The 16169-nt window shown below is 36.8% G+C and overlaps 3 protein-coding genes and 1 non-coding gene across 6 annotated transcripts; 2 read left to right on the forward strand and 2 right to left on the reverse strand.

Annotated features, from left to right (window-relative positions):
- The first annotated feature begins 212 nt into the window (after nucleotides 1-212).
- Nucleotides 213-319, forward strand: LOC130709582 (small nucleolar RNA R71). Its single transcript, XR_009010059.1, has one exon. It is a non-coding gene; the product is annotated as a small nucleolar RNA R71 (small nucleolar RNA).
- A 1248-nt stretch (nucleotides 320-1567) lies between these two features.
- Nucleotides 1568-4470, reverse strand: LOC130743070 (protein FAR1-RELATED SEQUENCE 5-like). 2 transcript variants are annotated; one of them, XM_057595180.1, is made up of 3 exons: nucleotides 4167-4470; nucleotides 3791-4021; nucleotides 1568-3624 (listed from the first exon to the last, which is right to left on the reverse strand). In XM_057595180.1, the coding sequence occupies exons 2-3, from the start codon at nucleotides 3863-3865 to the stop codon at nucleotides 2326-2328; spliced, it is 1374 nt and encodes a 457-aa protein (XP_057451163.1). In that variant the 5' UTR covers nucleotides 3866-4021; nucleotides 4167-4470; the 3' UTR covers nucleotides 1568-2325. The 2 variants fall into 2 exon arrangements, with proteins under 2 accessions (XP_057451163.1, XP_057451164.1); XM_057595181.1 differs by having other exon boundaries at nucleotides 3791-4470.
- Nucleotides 4471-4904: 434 nt separating this feature from the next.
- Nucleotides 4905-8435, reverse strand: LOC130747715 (translocon-associated protein subunit alpha). The gene is made up of 8 exons (XM_057600731.1): nucleotides 8254-8435; nucleotides 7695-7856; nucleotides 7536-7586; nucleotides 7234-7322; nucleotides 6473-6550; nucleotides 6168-6371; nucleotides 5377-5448; nucleotides 4905-5253 (listed from the first exon to the last, which is right to left on the reverse strand). The coding sequence occupies exons 1-8, from the start codon at nucleotides 8321-8323 to the stop codon at nucleotides 5203-5205; spliced, it is 777 nt and encodes a 258-aa protein (XP_057456714.1). The 5' UTR covers nucleotides 8324-8435; the 3' UTR covers nucleotides 4905-5202.
- Nucleotides 8436-10500: 2065 nt separating this feature from the next.
- LOC130747716 (transcription factor bHLH121) lies at nucleotides 10501-13989 on the forward strand. Of its 2 annotated transcripts, none has more exons than XM_057600732.1 (5): nucleotides 10501-10781; nucleotides 11711-11838; nucleotides 12636-12763; nucleotides 12857-13327; nucleotides 13417-13989. In XM_057600732.1, exons 2-5 carry the CDS (start codon nucleotides 11739-11741, stop codon nucleotides 13567-13569), a joined length of 852 nt encoding a protein of 283 aa, XP_057456715.1. In that variant the 5' UTR covers nucleotides 10501-10781; nucleotides 11711-11738; the 3' UTR covers nucleotides 13570-13989. The 2 variants fall into 2 exon arrangements, with proteins under 2 accessions (XP_057456715.1, XP_057456716.1); XM_057600733.1 differs by having other exon boundaries at nucleotides 10501-10696.
- The last annotated feature ends 2180 nt before the right edge of the window (nucleotides 13990-16169 follow it).

The raw sequence follows: 16169 nt of genomic DNA on the forward strand, positions 1-16169 counted from the left end.
TAAGTTGATCATAAGCTTCAACCTCAAGGACTCCTCTTCGGGCTTGGCGATCATTACTAGAGTTCATGGCTCTTATAGCCATCTTTTCAATCAACTCATACCCCACTTGTGGAAGTAAGGCATCGAACTCTCCACTTGAAGCCGCATCCAAACCAAACCTCGAAGAATATTGGAGACCATCATAGAACTTTGCTACTTGCTCAGCTTGAGTAAGGTTATGTTGAGGACACCTCCTCAAGAGCTTCTTGAACCTCTCCCAAGCTTCATAGAGATTCTCATCGGTGGATTGAGTAAAAGTCATGATGTCATTCTTGAGCTTCCTCAAGAGGGCTCTTGGAACAAACCTTGTGGTGAACTTCTCAGCCAAGTCTTCCCAAGATGTAATGCTACCTTGGGGCTGTGAATTCAACCACTCTTCAGCAGTATCCCTCAATGAAAAAGGGAACAAACTCAAGCGGATGGTGTCCGCTGAAACATTCTGAACTCTGTAGGTGTTGCAATTGCGGATAAACCGCTCCATGTGTGCATGAGGATCTTCAAGAGCACCTCCACCATACTGATTTTGGCTCACCAAGTTGATGAATGCCGGCCTCAGCTCAAAGTTTCCCGTGCCATCGGGGGAAACTATGTTGCCCGGATAATCGTAGCTCATGGCAGCCGAGGTGAGGTCTCTGAGAGAACGATTGGCATTCTCCAATTCTTGCTCTTGAAGTCTTTGAGCAAGAGCCTCATTCACTCTTTCTTCAATGTGGGCTTGCATCTCCTCTTCCGTCATTTGAGCAGCCATGGCTTCAAGCCTTTGTTGGGCTCGACGACGGTGAAGAGTACGTTCAGGCTCCGGATCAAACAACAATGGATCCGTGCCAAGCCTACTGTGCATAAACTGAAATCGCAAAAACAGAGAAAAGGTTAGTAACACCTATTCAATGCAATGCTTAGCAAAACAAACAAACAAACTCTTTAACTTAAACCGAAAACCACAAACAATCCCCGGCAACGGCGCCAAAAACTTGTTGGTCAATTCGCAAGTGCACGAATACCTTCGGGTTTTAAATTATCGAACCACAGGGATTGTGAGTGAGAATTATTGATTTAAGCCTAGAGTTTGCAAGTTCTTAAAACAGTAAAATTCAGAAGTTGGTTTTGGGTGATTGTGACAAAAGCTTTGCAAGAGAGCAATGTTGAAAATGATGTAAATAACAATGATGGAAAATTGCCTTGGGTGTTTGATCATCTAATCCATTTTAGTCCACCTATCCTATGCATGTGAATCCTTGATTCCACTCTTGTTGTTATAGCCTATGTACTTACTAGTTGATTCCTCATAAAAGTAATTCTCTCAAATTGAAAGTTAAGCTCAATTCCTTGCGTACTTAATCATTCATAAGAGGTATGATAGCATAATTATTCAGGCCAACAAAACCCTACCCTCACTTTATTCCTAGAAGCAAGTATAGAAGGATCTATTCCAATTCATGTCCCTAAATCATAACAAATTTCCATTCTATTATAATCTAGCCTATAGCAAAGGTGCACCAAAGCTAAACATGCAATAAGGAATTGAAATACAAGATTGAATCAAGACTCATGCATAGAGATAGGATTTAACAAACTAAAATTTCATAGAATCTCTTAACCCAAAGCAAAAAAGGAACTAGCCACTCATGGCTAGTGAATTCATAAAGGAAATGTAAAGAAAACCTGAGAAGAAATACAAGTTGGAAACCTCCCTTGGTCCCAAAGTTCTCCTCAGCTCTCAAAACTTGATCAAAAATGAGTGAAATGACAAAATGTATCAAAGAAATATGCCTAAGCCTTATTTATAGGCAAAATGAACGAAACTGGGCGCTCAGGCGCCAATTCAGAGCGCCTGAGCGCCAATTGCATGTTGAAAAACATGCTCTCTGACCCTATTGGCGCCTAGGCGCCCATTCCCAACGCCTAGGCGCTCTAGCTCGCCTGAAAATGACTTTTTGGCTTCTGAAACTCCTCTTTTCAATTCTCTTTATGTTCTTCATCAATTCCATGCTTCTTGGCCTTCCTTCTCCTTCAGTTTCTGCACTCCAACCCTAACCAACAAGACAAGGAAGATTCTAGAAGCTCCAAGAGCTCATTAGCACAAGAAGTCCCTCATAAAACACAACAAAACCATGCAAGTCCTAAACTTTACTTAAAATGCAAGAAAACTACCTATAAAACTACCAAATTACCAAAACGAAATAAAAACTAAAGAAAAGAATAAAAATGTATGAGAATGCATGAAACACTACATGATACTCAACAAAAAGACTCAAAACAACCAAAGAAATGACCCTAAAAACACTACTAAAATAGGGTCATCACACATAACCTGTGATGAGCATTTGGAAACACAATTTTAATTGCATTTTTCATTGCCACATCTCCATTTGTGATTACTGATACCGGTGCTTTCCCTCGCATTGCATCTAACAAATTGTGAAGCAAACAAACATATGTCTCCTCTTTCTCATCAGAAACTAAAGTTGCAGCAAATATAATTGTCTGATTGTGATGATTAGCTCCAGAGAAAAGCACAAGTGGCTGCTTGTACTTGTTTTTCTTGTATGTGGCATCAAATGCCAACACATCCCCAAACAATAAATAGTTGTCCCGGCTGATTCCATCACTCCAAAATAACTTGTCCAACCTTCCTTCCTCATTAGAGGTGTGTTTCCACATCAAGTCAGGATCCTTTTCCTTCAAATTTCGTAAGAAACCAATCACTCCTCTAGCATCACATACGTCCACCTTCTTCTTTTTAAATTTCTCATTGTACATTTGTCTTGGTCCAAATGGAACATTTTGATATCCACCCATCTGGTTGGTAAACACACCATAAGCCTGTGGAGTTGTAATGCCTGACTTCCTAAAGCAATTCAATTGAGTAATGTCTGCCTCATTCATTCTCCTATGAGTAGGTGCCAATCCAATCATTTTTTCTTCAACAAGTACATGATTATGATCATCACAAACAGATCTAACATGCCAACGCTTGTTATCCTTATGAACATGGACCTGACAATAAGCCTTACACTCACATCTTGTGGACTTTCTCGGAAAACGCTTTCTCTTTTCACCAGCATGACCATCAACCTCTGGCTCAGCTTTCTCTTTCCTTTTACCCTCCCTGAAGCAAACAAATCTCTGCTGGATTACATCTCCGTGATTGTTTTTGAGGACCTTAGCCTTCCTCGCAGCAAATCCATGCATCCGAGCATACCAACTGTAGAACAAGTACGCAACCTCACGATCCGGAAAGTGATAGGTAACTATGTCATTGACAGATAGTTGTTTGAAATTTACAATCCCCAAATCTTCTAGACCATTGATAGCAATCTCACTTGGAGGCTCCACATCAACATTTTGTTCATTTTGCCCATTTTCAGCCTCCTTTTCACCTTCTTCTTCATCAGAATCAGTCCCTTGTTCATCTCCACTTTCCTGTTCTTCATCAGCCTCTTTTTCACCTTCTTCTTCATCAGAATCAGTCCCTTGTTCATCTCCAATTTCCTGTTCTTCATCAGCCCCTTGTTCCTCATCAACAGAGACATGTACATCAACTTCCCCTCCTTCAACCATTAATCTAACAACATGCTGAGGACCCTAGCGCAGTCAAATGAAATAAATTTCCCCAAATCAAACAACTCATATACTAAGAAAACAATATGCTATAATTTAATTTAAAATCACACATTATCTTTGCTGCAACAATTCTCATGGAATCAAACACTTTGCCACTGGAAACCATATTATGCAATTTAACTGTTACCTGAAGTGCAGATGAATCAAGTGCTGCTTCATCAATCCGAGTGTTCGACCTAGACTCCTGGGTATGGGAAGACATGTTCAACAACCAGCGAACCCACCCTTTCCCACCGGCGAACCCGTTCCCACCAACTAACGCGAACAGAGAACGAAACCCGTTCCCACCGGCGAACCAACCCGATTCCACCGCAAAACCAACCCGTCACCACCGGCGAACCAAACCGAGCTCACACTACTGCATAGGAAACCACCATAGAACACGTTCATTAGAAGCTGAAAGCTACTAACTCTACAACATCATTCAGAAAGCTACAGAGGAGGGGTGCTTCGAGGAGGGATGCTTCAGATGGAGTAATGAGAAGGTGAAAGCTACAACGAACCTGTTGATGAAGAAGAAAGAAGAAAGCTACAGAGGAGGGGTTGTTGATGAGGAAGAACGAAGAAAGCTCACGAACCCTAGCCGTCGTGGAGTTGTTGATGAGGAAGAAACAAAGCTGGTTGATGATGAATGTCGAATGAGAATGAGAATGATTGAGGTTATTTTTAGTTAGAAATAAAGATAATTTACTGAATTTTGCTTAAATTGTATCAATTAACTGGCACAATTAGTAGTTTGTTTAAGTTTTATTAATTATGTCCCAATTTTAATTTTTTACTGATACAATTACCATACAATTACCTAACCCAATTAGTGCAAATCCTATTAACAAAATTACTAACTATATAACTAATTATATATTATATATTAAGTATTTTATTTTTTAAAAATTACAAAAAACCTGCTGGACCTGCACTAGCAGGTCAAAAGCAGGTGGTGTAACCATGGACCACAAAAAAGTGGTCCATAGTAAACGGATCCAAAAATCATACCCTTTTTTTTGTAATTACACATTCGTGATGTTAATGATGTCTTAACTTTATAAGATCCATCTTCAACAAACTCCAAATTATGTGAGCGTCTAGAAAAGAAAATGATATACCTGCTCAACATAAATATCTTCCATCCCCTATCAATCTCAACTCAACAACTTCCATTAATTAGGCTCTAGGAGAATAAATTTAAAACCAGGGAAGACAAGGACAATATAGAAACTAAAATTCCAAATGCACCCACGATAAAAACAAAAGGATATGAATAAAATTAAATTATCTGATAAAAATTCTGCCACATCTCAAAAGTTGTATCCTTCCTAACTCACATCCTTGTTAGTTTTCCATCGATAATGCTCAACTTCATTGGAAGGCTAAAAAAAAGTGAAAATTCTTTTAAGCTACAACAGAAAAGACAGGTCCTTTCAGCCAAAATTTCAGAACTACTTCCTCGTACTCCTAACAAACTCACAGACCTAGTCTGTTACAGGATTCTGTACCACATGGTAGAGTCTTGTGCGGCTGAACTTGAGAACAGGTGTTCATCTACTTCTTCTTCTTTGATTTGCTTGACAGAGACTGGGCATATGCAGTTCCCTGGACAGAGAAAGATTTCAGAAGCCTTGTAATGTTTAGGTTAAGTATGAAAAAGAAAAGCTCACTGATGGACATCATATCATATCCAATTAGAACAGTATTTATATAAAGCATAGAACATACCTGTAGCCATTCATCTGTTGAAGCATCGATACTCCTAGTCCCAACTTCAACTTTTGGAGCCCTCTTTGTTTTCTGAGCAAAATTGAAGAGCAAACATGAAATTATCAGAGAGGAATGAAATTTGTGGGCTCAAGTGGGAAACAAAAAACTATCGAGTTTCTTTAAAATTGAAATTCTAATCAGATGCCTTCTAAAAATTATGTATATGTACTAAAGAAAAAAAATTGATATTAGGAGAGAAAATGGATTCTCTCGCTCCAGATGAAGAATAACTCAAACCAAGATGACATCAACCACATCAGTTAACTTGAAACTTTGCAAATATGGTTTCTCCTACTAAGCTGCTGCATATGGTATGGTTCTTAGTCTGGATAATCTAAGAACTTGATGCAAAAGACAATTTCATTGTAATATTCATTATGGTATCAAAAATAGGACATGATTCATAGAATTTAATATAGATGTCAGAAATATTTATTGAAAGTGTGTTGTATTGTATGCCAAATCCCTGTTAGCATGAAATAGTGTTTGGCCAGACTACTGAATGAGCCAAGGTGTTAAGAAGTGCCAAAATACTCTCAGAAAGTAATATATTCTTAACAAACTACAAAACTCAGTGTGTGAAATAAGTAAATAAATAACAAGATAAATTAGCAAATCAAACAGGAGCGCACAAAGTCCAGATATAAATCAGGACCCAATTAAACATGAGAAGTACCGTAAGCAAACTCTAACAGTAAGGGTAATCCTAGCACACTATTTGAAAAGATATAGACTATATTAGTTTGTACCTTAGACAGGTTTTGTATTTGACCATGAATCCATAGCCCAAGGAGGACCAGGAGGGCAGCTCCAAGAGTAACAAGAAAAACAGATTCAATGCTAAGAAAGCCACCAGCTTCAACAACTTCAATAGTGCCATTAAAGAAGGTGGTTTGATACGGATTGTCTTCTATCTCATATACAATACTGCCCACAAGATCAAAAGTTCCAGGCTGCATGCAGAAAAATTCATTGAGCATGAGTATAGAAGCACTTTGTGATGTTAATCTAGCTTAAAAAGTAAAAGCAGGGACCTTCAAAGCAATGGAGATACCTGCAAGAACTTGCTGACTGCAAACAAATATGGGAAAGTAGCCTGTGCTGAGGATGGTACTGAACCATTGTTGAAAATCTGCAATTGAAAAAAAGCTTGCATTTAAATTATTTATGCAATACCATTGACTGAATCAGAATAGCCATGCTGACATAATACCACCGAACCCTATTTCCTTCATAAGAAATGGAAAACACACGTGCAATAACATATTAACCATGAATTGCCAAAGAAATCGGGTCATCATAATGAATTGTTCCCATATGTCCTTGGAGAACTAATTTAGATGGATGGGCACTATCTAACCTAACAAAATCATAGACTACCCTAATATCAAAAGTAAATCCACATACCCCCTTTTCTGTACATGGCAGCAGTGGTGATTCACACACAAATATGCTAAGATAAAAAGCCATCGCCTATAGATGCCATCGTGGCGAGTAAAACAATCCATTTCATATGAAGGTTAACAATTCTAGTATTCTCATACATATGGCCATATCGGTTTGAAATTCTACATTTTACTACCCAAAGTCCAAAACAACTTCCAGGAGGATTTGAAATCCTCGCTTTAACAATTTACATATTCCCAATATTGGTTCCAAATTATTGAGTTTCTTGATCAATTTAGTCTTTTAGAAATTTAACACTGATTGAAGGTAACAAGTATAAATAATAATTTAAAGCAATAGTGCAGAAAATTTCAAAACATAAACACATAGCTAAGCTCCATTTTGGATATTCAGGTAACCAATTATTACCTGAGCAGTAAGATTTTGAACGAGCATGCGATGATCAAAGGGAAGGTGAACACTGGCCCTGATTGCAACAACATTCAAACTTGACTCTCCTGTTTTTAGTTCATTCAATGAACAAAATCAGCTATTCTGCTAATGAATGAAAATATTTTCTATTTTTGTTTCCGCACTTCCCAAAGACCAGCAAGAAAACAATGTAACACAAATGTAAGGCGTCATTACGTAAAAATGTGTCAAATAACAGTTAAGAAACTTGAAAGCATGAATAAAATGGTTCCAACGAGCATCCAATTCTATTTAATTACCATTATTTTTCACACCAACGAGCAGCTCTGTATCTTCTCCGGCAGTTACCACTGCATCATGTTCATACAAACATAAAGAAAAGTCAACCCATTAATCAAATAAAACAAAAGAATAGGTTATGAATCCTATTGTGGATCACCAGACAGAACGATTCTTACATCTTGCGCTATTTTTTGGAAATACGCTTATTGTTTCAATTCCCGGAGCAGAGGTGAAGGTCTCACCACCATAGTCTTGAGCATCATCACCAACGATGCCAATATCACTCGCTTCGTCAGTGGCATCCACAGCTCCATCAGAGTCAGATTGGCACATAGCAACTAGCAAATAGAAAAAACCACAATTAACCATTGCCATGCATGAAAGCACAATCATCAAATTATTAGCTAGATCCAATAGGGCAGATAAAGTGATGAATCAAGTTGCATGCCATCTTGTCACCCCCTTCAAACCCAGTATTTCGAACCATTATGAAATCAAGAATTCAATATAAAATCCAATCTAGAATCTATTTAAATGCAACTGAGTGCTTTCAGGTTCAACAATTGGTCCCAAATTGACAAAATACCCATATAATTTCAAAAATTAAGAGCACTGTAAAGCAGATCAAAGCTCGAAAAGCTGGAAAATGATCAATTGGGTCGGCAGTAATAAGGAAATCGTGACATGCATTGAAGAAATGATCGGATCTAGATCTAGAAATTTGGGGGAGCTGACCTTGAAGGAGAGGGGAAGCGAGGAAGAGGAGAGCGAGAGAGAGAATCCAAAAGCTGTTGATGGAAGCCATAGTGGAAGGTGTTGGTTTCAGAATTTGCAGATGAAAATGAGAAGTGTTGATTTTCAACGATGAAAACCAGAGATATGTAATAGAATAGAAACATAGGGTTTGGTTTTGAGAAAAAGCAGGTTCCATGAACGACTTTTAACGATGTCGTTTTGGTTATACGAGATTAGTGTTTTCTCTCAATGCTCGCTTAGATGTCTGGTTTAACGCTTTTCATTGGTCGTTATTGCGTGGCACTTGCTGACTCACTTATCCTTATGACTCAGATCCCAAATATTATGTTTTTCTTTAAAATAATTTTTTTAGCTTATTTTAGTTTAATTAATATGACAACCAAATCACCGCATGACATGTAGGATAATCTGTTACATTTACTTCAAATTTTAATTAAAACAAAAGTATATTTTCTGATTATGAGAAATTTAATAAGATGTTTGTACAAACAAACTTTACATCAATGTTGTGTGCTCCTAGCATAACCACATCATTTAGAATATTTCTTTATGGTGATCATCTAAATTTTTAACTTTTCTAAAGTGAGTCTCACTTTATAGTGTTATAAAAGTCATCATTGAGTTGTTTTATTAATTTTTCAAGATATGTAATCACTAATAATAGTTGAGATGATTTATTTTATCCTTGAGTCAAATTCATGCATTGCTTTTGATGACATTGTTGTTGGTATTTACCCTTTTACATTATTTCTATCCAAACAAAAAATTTCATTTACATTCTGTTTTTGACATGTTTTCGCATTTATAAATGTGAAATGTATAATTTGTATTTTGCAATTTTAAATATGGTGTGAAATTAGTTCCCACAAACATAACGATAGTGAGAAGGGGTGGTGAAAAAATCTATAAGGATTGTACCTAAACTAATGTCCTCAGGTGAATTATGTTGAAATGAAACATGTCATCAATCATATTAGATTTTTGAAAATACTAAATGTTTATTTTAGAATGTGCAAGCTTATGAATTAGGCCCCGCTTGGAACAGGTTCATCTTCTTCTTATAGGGATTCTTCATTGGAGGTAATCTTATTCGAACCGGAGATATTCACAGTACAGTGAAATTAATTCTCTTAGGGTTTTATTCACTTCGATACATTTTCATTTAAATAATTACTGAAAACTTTATTTATTTAAGTATATTTTTTATATATAAATACAAATTATCTAGAAAAATTATAAATATAGGGAAATGCGAATAGGATAGCTTGAATTATACTATAACAAGTTTAGGTGGCTACGCTTCTAATGTCTCTTTAGAAAGAAAACGTATGTCGAGAAACAATTCACGTCAAATACATCGAAATAAAAACCTTCTTCAAGGTCATTTCAAAATACTATTGTATATGTCTAAATAAAAAGTATCAAAATTAAAATTTTATCTTTATTTGGTAAAATGAATATGTTAAAGCTATTGGATCAGAGACCCATTTTAACTGTTTTTACATGCATTATAAGGTGCTAACACATTTTATACGCATAAATGACTTTCGAATTTGGATCTCTCTGATAAGATGTGTTTTTTTATTTACTTTGAGGATTATAATGTCACTTAATCAATTAATTGCGGCTTCAAACTATTTACTATTTATTCTCTTGACCTTATTTTCACTTGCTCATAATGACGTCGTTGCGACACTCATTAGTTCTTTGAGTGTGGCTAGGTTTGGTTTGGTGACACGCAATCATCTAGGAGTGTTGACAGCAGCTACGCGTCCCGATTTGATGTTTTATCGTCAGTGTTAGCTGAGATTCTCTGTCTTCGTTAGATAGTGTCCTTAGCTGCATACCTTTGTTTCTGCTCGACGTGCTTTGAGACTTATTGCTTGCACGTGTTTGAGCTCTGACAGTAGTCGTTGTCCAGTAATCCCTATCTTTCTTCTATTGTAAGGGTTTGTCGAAACCTTTCCCTTCATTTTGATTTTGTTGATCTTTTCTCTATGTATAAGAGAGACTATAGGAGTAACAACTGTGCTACTAATTTCCTGACCAAAAACACCTTCTTTTATTGGAATTATGTTTGGATTGAGGAGATTCTTCCGAATCTTATCATTTAGTCAACTTGATGTATTGTAGAAGTATTCATTCTCTAGGCATCTTTCTTATTCTTAATGAAGTTATTTAAAAGAAACACATTATATATAATTTTTTATTTTTTGCTCTTCAGTTGTGCTGCCCCAAACCAATCATTAGCGAGGATTGAAAAAAGATAACAGAGGAATACAATACGACAGCAAGAACCTATCGTTTCATATGAGACAAAACCACAAGGCAATAGGGTTGATTCGAACAACACAACACACGAATTCAAGTGCCAAACATCAAAATTGAAGATAACCACCGATCACCGATCACAGTTTCCGAGGTAAAACCTCTTCCTCAATCGCCGCGAAATCTTATTCAACCCGAATTGAAGCTGATTTCCCCATCTGTTTTCAACCCCAATTCGGGTACTAATTTTTCAATCTTTATCGTTTAATTGACATGGGTTTTTGTTGTCCTGCTATGATGCCTTTGGGTTAGTTTTGGGTATTCCCTGCGTTAAAAAATTGAACCCTTATCTCTCTGAAATTACTGTGATTCCATATAAGTGTGTATATGACCATTGCTAGTTGTAATAAAATTGTGAATGCCTTTGATCCCAAATTGGTATTGTTTACTACACGAACTTGCCTTGATGATAGTTATGTTATGTGTATTCTAGTTTGTGTTTGAGAATTGTATTAGTTTACTTAGGAGTGAGAATAATAATTAAAGCGGGTTTGTTATTGTACTGCTACTGCTTGATTATAACTACAATGGTTAGTGTTTGAGACAACTTATGTAAATAGCTTATGACCTACCTATAAGTTGTTTTAAACTTATTTTCATAAGCTGCTCAGATTATCTTATGAATAAGTGCTTATAGCTTGATACCTACTTATAACCTATTTTGAGCTTCTTTCAATAAGTTTCCTACATTAGCTTAAGCACTTATTATGTGTTAAGCGCTTAATTAAACTCTTTGCCAAATGCTCTTGTGAGTTGTGACCCTATTCCCACTTGAGCAGTATAAGAACAACAGAAACATTAAAATAAACGGATAGAAGTAAAAGCTTTGGAGAGTTTTTGAATAGTGGAAATTTTCTATGGGATTTTAACTCTAGAAATTCAACCAGACTTGGTTACGGGGAACTTAGGTTATACTTCTATGAAATTAAATATCTTCATTAGAAGAAGTGTTGGAACAAATTCTTAAGTGGTGGCCTTTGGATGTGACAAAGCTTTCTTCTTGATTTTACTTGCTTTATTTTGATTATTTTGGTTTGTATGATTAATGAAAGCTCAAATCAATGACGTAACCTTAGATTAATCATTCTGTTTTTTGGAACTCACGTAGCTGCTGCCGAAGCCCTGAAGTCGAACTAATGGATTGTACAGCTGCAAGAAAGACGCAAAAGGCTGACAGAGAAAAGTTAAGGAGGGATCGACTCAATGAACAGTTTGTAGAACTGGGTAACACTTTAGGTATATCGAGTTTCACTTTCACAAATTGGAAAATAACAAAAATTGAGTGGACCGCTGAAAAATGTCATGGGTTCTTGATATATTGTTATTCCTGACTTTCCAAGATGTACAACTAGAAGGTTCTCCTTCATTAAATAATGTTTCAACTTTCAATAACTGAAGTATTGCAACTAACAGTTCCCTCATTGCTTTTGTTATACAAATAACGCATAGGTTTCAATTTTGTTATTTCATTCCCAATTATTCTGAATTTGCCCACCTTATTTCTTCTCTTCTAACATTTTCCTTCTCTGTCCTCTTACCTGCCCTCCACTCTCATGGGAGAGAACAAGTTGTGTTTCCTCTGGAAAGATTTCAATTTCATGCTTTCTATTTGATCTATTATCCAGGTTGGGAAGCATTTGGACTTGTATTTCCTCTGCAATTATGCATGACTGTGCAATTAGGTTGTATGTTTTAGGGCTAGGGGAAAATACTGTGTATGAATGATCTAACATGCTAAATTAAGGTGTCTTAGGTTAACTTGCCCGAAGTGCTGGTTCGGCCATAAGGTACTATAGTGCTGCAGTTTAGGTAGAAGAAAATGATTTTTCTTTGGCTTTTTCCTATTTGTATATTGTCAATGATTTCAGTTTACATTCAGTAAAGGTTAATTTAGGTTTCAAATGCTGATGATTTGTACCAAACAAATTGTTTCCTTGTTTCTTTAGAATTTATCTTTGTATTAGTATTTGATGCTTAGAACTAAGAAAACAGAACTCAAATCACTCTGTGCCTGTGGTGACTCTGAAATGCAGACCCTGATAGGCCCAAAAATGACAAAGCAACCATTCTAGGTGATACTATTCAATTGCTGAAGGACCTTACTTCTCAAGTCGGTAAACTCAAAGATGAATATACTATGCTAAATGAAGAATCTCGCGAGGTAATAATGTCTCTTAATGCTTTGATGAAACACCTTAATGATTTTGGGTCATAAAGTAATAAAGGAAATGATTTTATTTTATTTCATTTTCAGTTGGCCCAAGAGAAAAATGATCTTAGAGAAGAGAAGGCTTCTCTTAAATCGGATATTGAGAACTTGAACAATCAGTATCAGCAGCAACTCAGGAGTATCTACCCGTGGACTGCAATGGATCCTTCAGTTATGATGGCTCCTCCTCCATCATATCCATATCCGGTACCAATGGCAGTACCTCCTGGTCCGATTCCTATGCAACCGTACCCTTTCTATGCTAATCAACATCCTGCAGTCATGCCTAACCCCTGCTCAACATTTGTTCCTTATTTAGCCCCCAATACCCTTGTTGAACAGCAATCTACCCATTACGTATCCCCTCCACTTCATCCAGGTAGTCGGTCCAATGTGTCAGGAAAACAAAACTCCAAAAACAAATCATCCAGGGAGAGCAAGGCTGATAAAAATGAAGATTCAACTGATGTCACTACAGACCTGGAGCTGAAGACACCCGGGTCATCAGCAGATCAGGTTAGTGTTGTTTTTCATGCAAATCTTGTAAGCATTAGCTCTGGTAGAAGATATTGTATTCAAGTGGTGTTCGGTGTTGAGTTTTGCAGGTTTTGTCATCCGGAGAAAGAAAATCCAGCAAGTTGCCAAGGAAGGATAGCAGTTTCACAGATGGTAGTTCATTTGGTAGGTGTTCTTCATCTCATAGTGTTCAGGATAGCTCATCAAGTAGTGTAGTTGGGAGCAAGAAGTCTAATGAATGAGAAAGGACATACTTTTAGACAGGTGCTAATGCCTTTGGAAGCCACCATGAAGTTTATCATTGTGTATCTGCTGCAACTATCTGGAGGTATAAGTGTATGTTTGGATACCAGTTCAGTGCAATGTGAACGGACTTCCGTCCTAATCCATAAGTAAAGTTCTATTCACTTTTTTCTCCAAGTATGTCCATTTGCAATGGTGTCAACGTGTATCCAAACATAGCTTTAGTTACTTTTTTCTAATCCAAATAAAAGTCTCTTCTGTTCCTTCTTCCTGACGACAAATTTATTGTAAGTAGGTTTAATTGTTACTATTTCTTGTAAAAATGTGAAATTGCAGCTGGACAATCTCCAGGTTGACCATTGTGGCTAATGTGTAAAAAGGAAAGGTGTTTGAGCTAACTACACCGTCTTTTAGTCCAACTAAGGTCGTTTGATTCTTGAATCTTGATATTATGTGTAAGCAATAGAACTTATGCTTGCACGTCAAACTCACACTCTCTGGTAGTAATATTTTTTAAATATAGTTTTTTGAGCGTTTTGCAAAGTATTAAATCAATTTTCCTGGTGATGATTTTTGGCACTAAAACTACAAGTGAATAATTTTTTGCCTCTTCTTCAGTTTTAAGAAAATCTTATCGACCAGCTTAGATTGTCAAGTTCTTTCTTGTAAATGAGAAGATCAATCAGTCCAAAAAAATGTCACAAGTATGATAAAGAGAGAAGAGATTGGATGTGTTTGGTTTTTGTTGAACTCAATGTGGATATACGTTTAAATTGATGTAATAAAATTTTGCTTTACTGGTCAAATTTCTGCTTCTCAGTTGGTGGTATATTGAGATATGGAAATCCACGTTTCCATTTACATAAATTCCAATTCAGAAACATATGCACACTACAAAGTTCGAGAATAATCAGAACTAGAAGGGTACCTGTCAATTAGAGATACATAAACAGAGTTGAAATTATAGTTTTATATTTTGGTATCTCTAAAATAAAATAGAAAAAGAGATACACTTCTCAAACAATTTTAAAAAATATTTAACAAGCACTTTAATTTTAATGCTAGGCCTATTAGAGACATATCTGCGGAAAAAGTCCAAGATTATTAATATTTCTCACCCTTCACAATCAAGATTATTCTCTTGTGCTCACAAAAAAAGTAGGATATCAGAACTTGCAAGTACTAGTACAGAGCAGAAAAATGCTGACAGGACGAAACTACACTCAAAGAATATATACCAAAGCCAAACCTGATATCAGAAGCAAAAGAATCATATAAGCTCTTATATAATTATAAACCTAGTATGCTCACAACACAGTCTGTTTCTGCATGTGTCACTGAGAGAGAGAGAGAGAGAGAGAGAGAGAGAGAGAGAGAGAGAGAGAGAGAGAGAGAGAGAGAGAGAGAGAGAGAGAGAGAGAGAGAGAGAGAGAGAGAGAGAGAGAGAGAGAGAGAGAGAGAGAGAGAGAGAGAGAGAGAGAGAGAGAGAGAGAGAGAAAGAGAGGGAAAATGGGATGGTTCTCCACCAAGAAGAGGAGTGTAGAATGGAAGGAAGGATGCACAGGGCAAACCATGGCCACTGTTTCTTTTTCACCAACTCTTCATTTATTCGTGGTTTTAGGCATTGTCATTAGCTTGTTGTGGCTCTCCCATTACAAAAGCTACAAGTCTCAGATGCATAACTCTGCAATCGAGTTTCAGTTATTCCTCTTGTTGTCACCGATCTTGTTGATGCTCTTCTTGGTTGCATATTCCACCAGTGAAAAGTTCAACTTTCACTTCACAAATTCATATTATGAGTCACTCCTACCAGTGATTCCTTGGAAAGTAGTGATCTTGCTGCTGTTGTTACTGCTATCACTTTCTTATCAATCCTCATTTCATTCCAAGTGGTTTGGACCTCTCTAGACATTAGATTTCATGTTTTGGAGAGCTTATTTAAGCTTATCGTTTAATATAGTTGTTTGTGTAATTGTTTCACTAAGCTCTACATATAAAAAAAAGGCTTAGTTACAACTTTGGTCCCCGACGTTTACCAATGCCACGATTTTGGTCCCCCACCTAATTTAATTACATGGATGGTCCCCGACGTTGTAGGTTGTGTGCAATGTTAGTCCTACCGTTTATTTCTTAATGGAGGAGGCTTACGTGGACGTCTAGTTGGAGAGAAAAAGGAGATCTGAGGAGAGAGGGAAGCACGTGAGTATCACGTGAACTCACGTGAACCTTATATGAACCCATTATACCCAAATCTGAAACCCTAGGGATCTAAATCGCGTTACCTTCTTCGTTCCAGGGAGGTAAGGGGTTTGGGTATAATGGGTTCAGATAAGGGTCACGTGATACTCACGTGCTTCCCTCTCTCCTCATACCTCATTTCTCTCTCCAACTGGAAGTCCATGTAAGCCTCATCCATTAAGAAATAAACGATAGGACTAACGTTGCACATGACCTACAACGTCAGGGACCATCCACGCAATTAAATCAGGTGGGGGACCAAAATCGTGACATTGGTAAACGTCGAGGACCAAAGTTGTAATTAAGCCTAAAAAAAATAGTTTATTTTCATAATTGTTTTGATTACCTTATGAATTGACAC

This window comes from Lotus japonicus, chromosome 3 (genome assembly GCF_012489685.1).
Source record: "Lotus japonicus ecotype B-129 chromosome 3, LjGifu_v1.2".
Lineage (NCBI taxonomy): Eukaryota > Viridiplantae > Streptophyta > Magnoliopsida > Fabales > Fabaceae > Lotus > Lotus japonicus.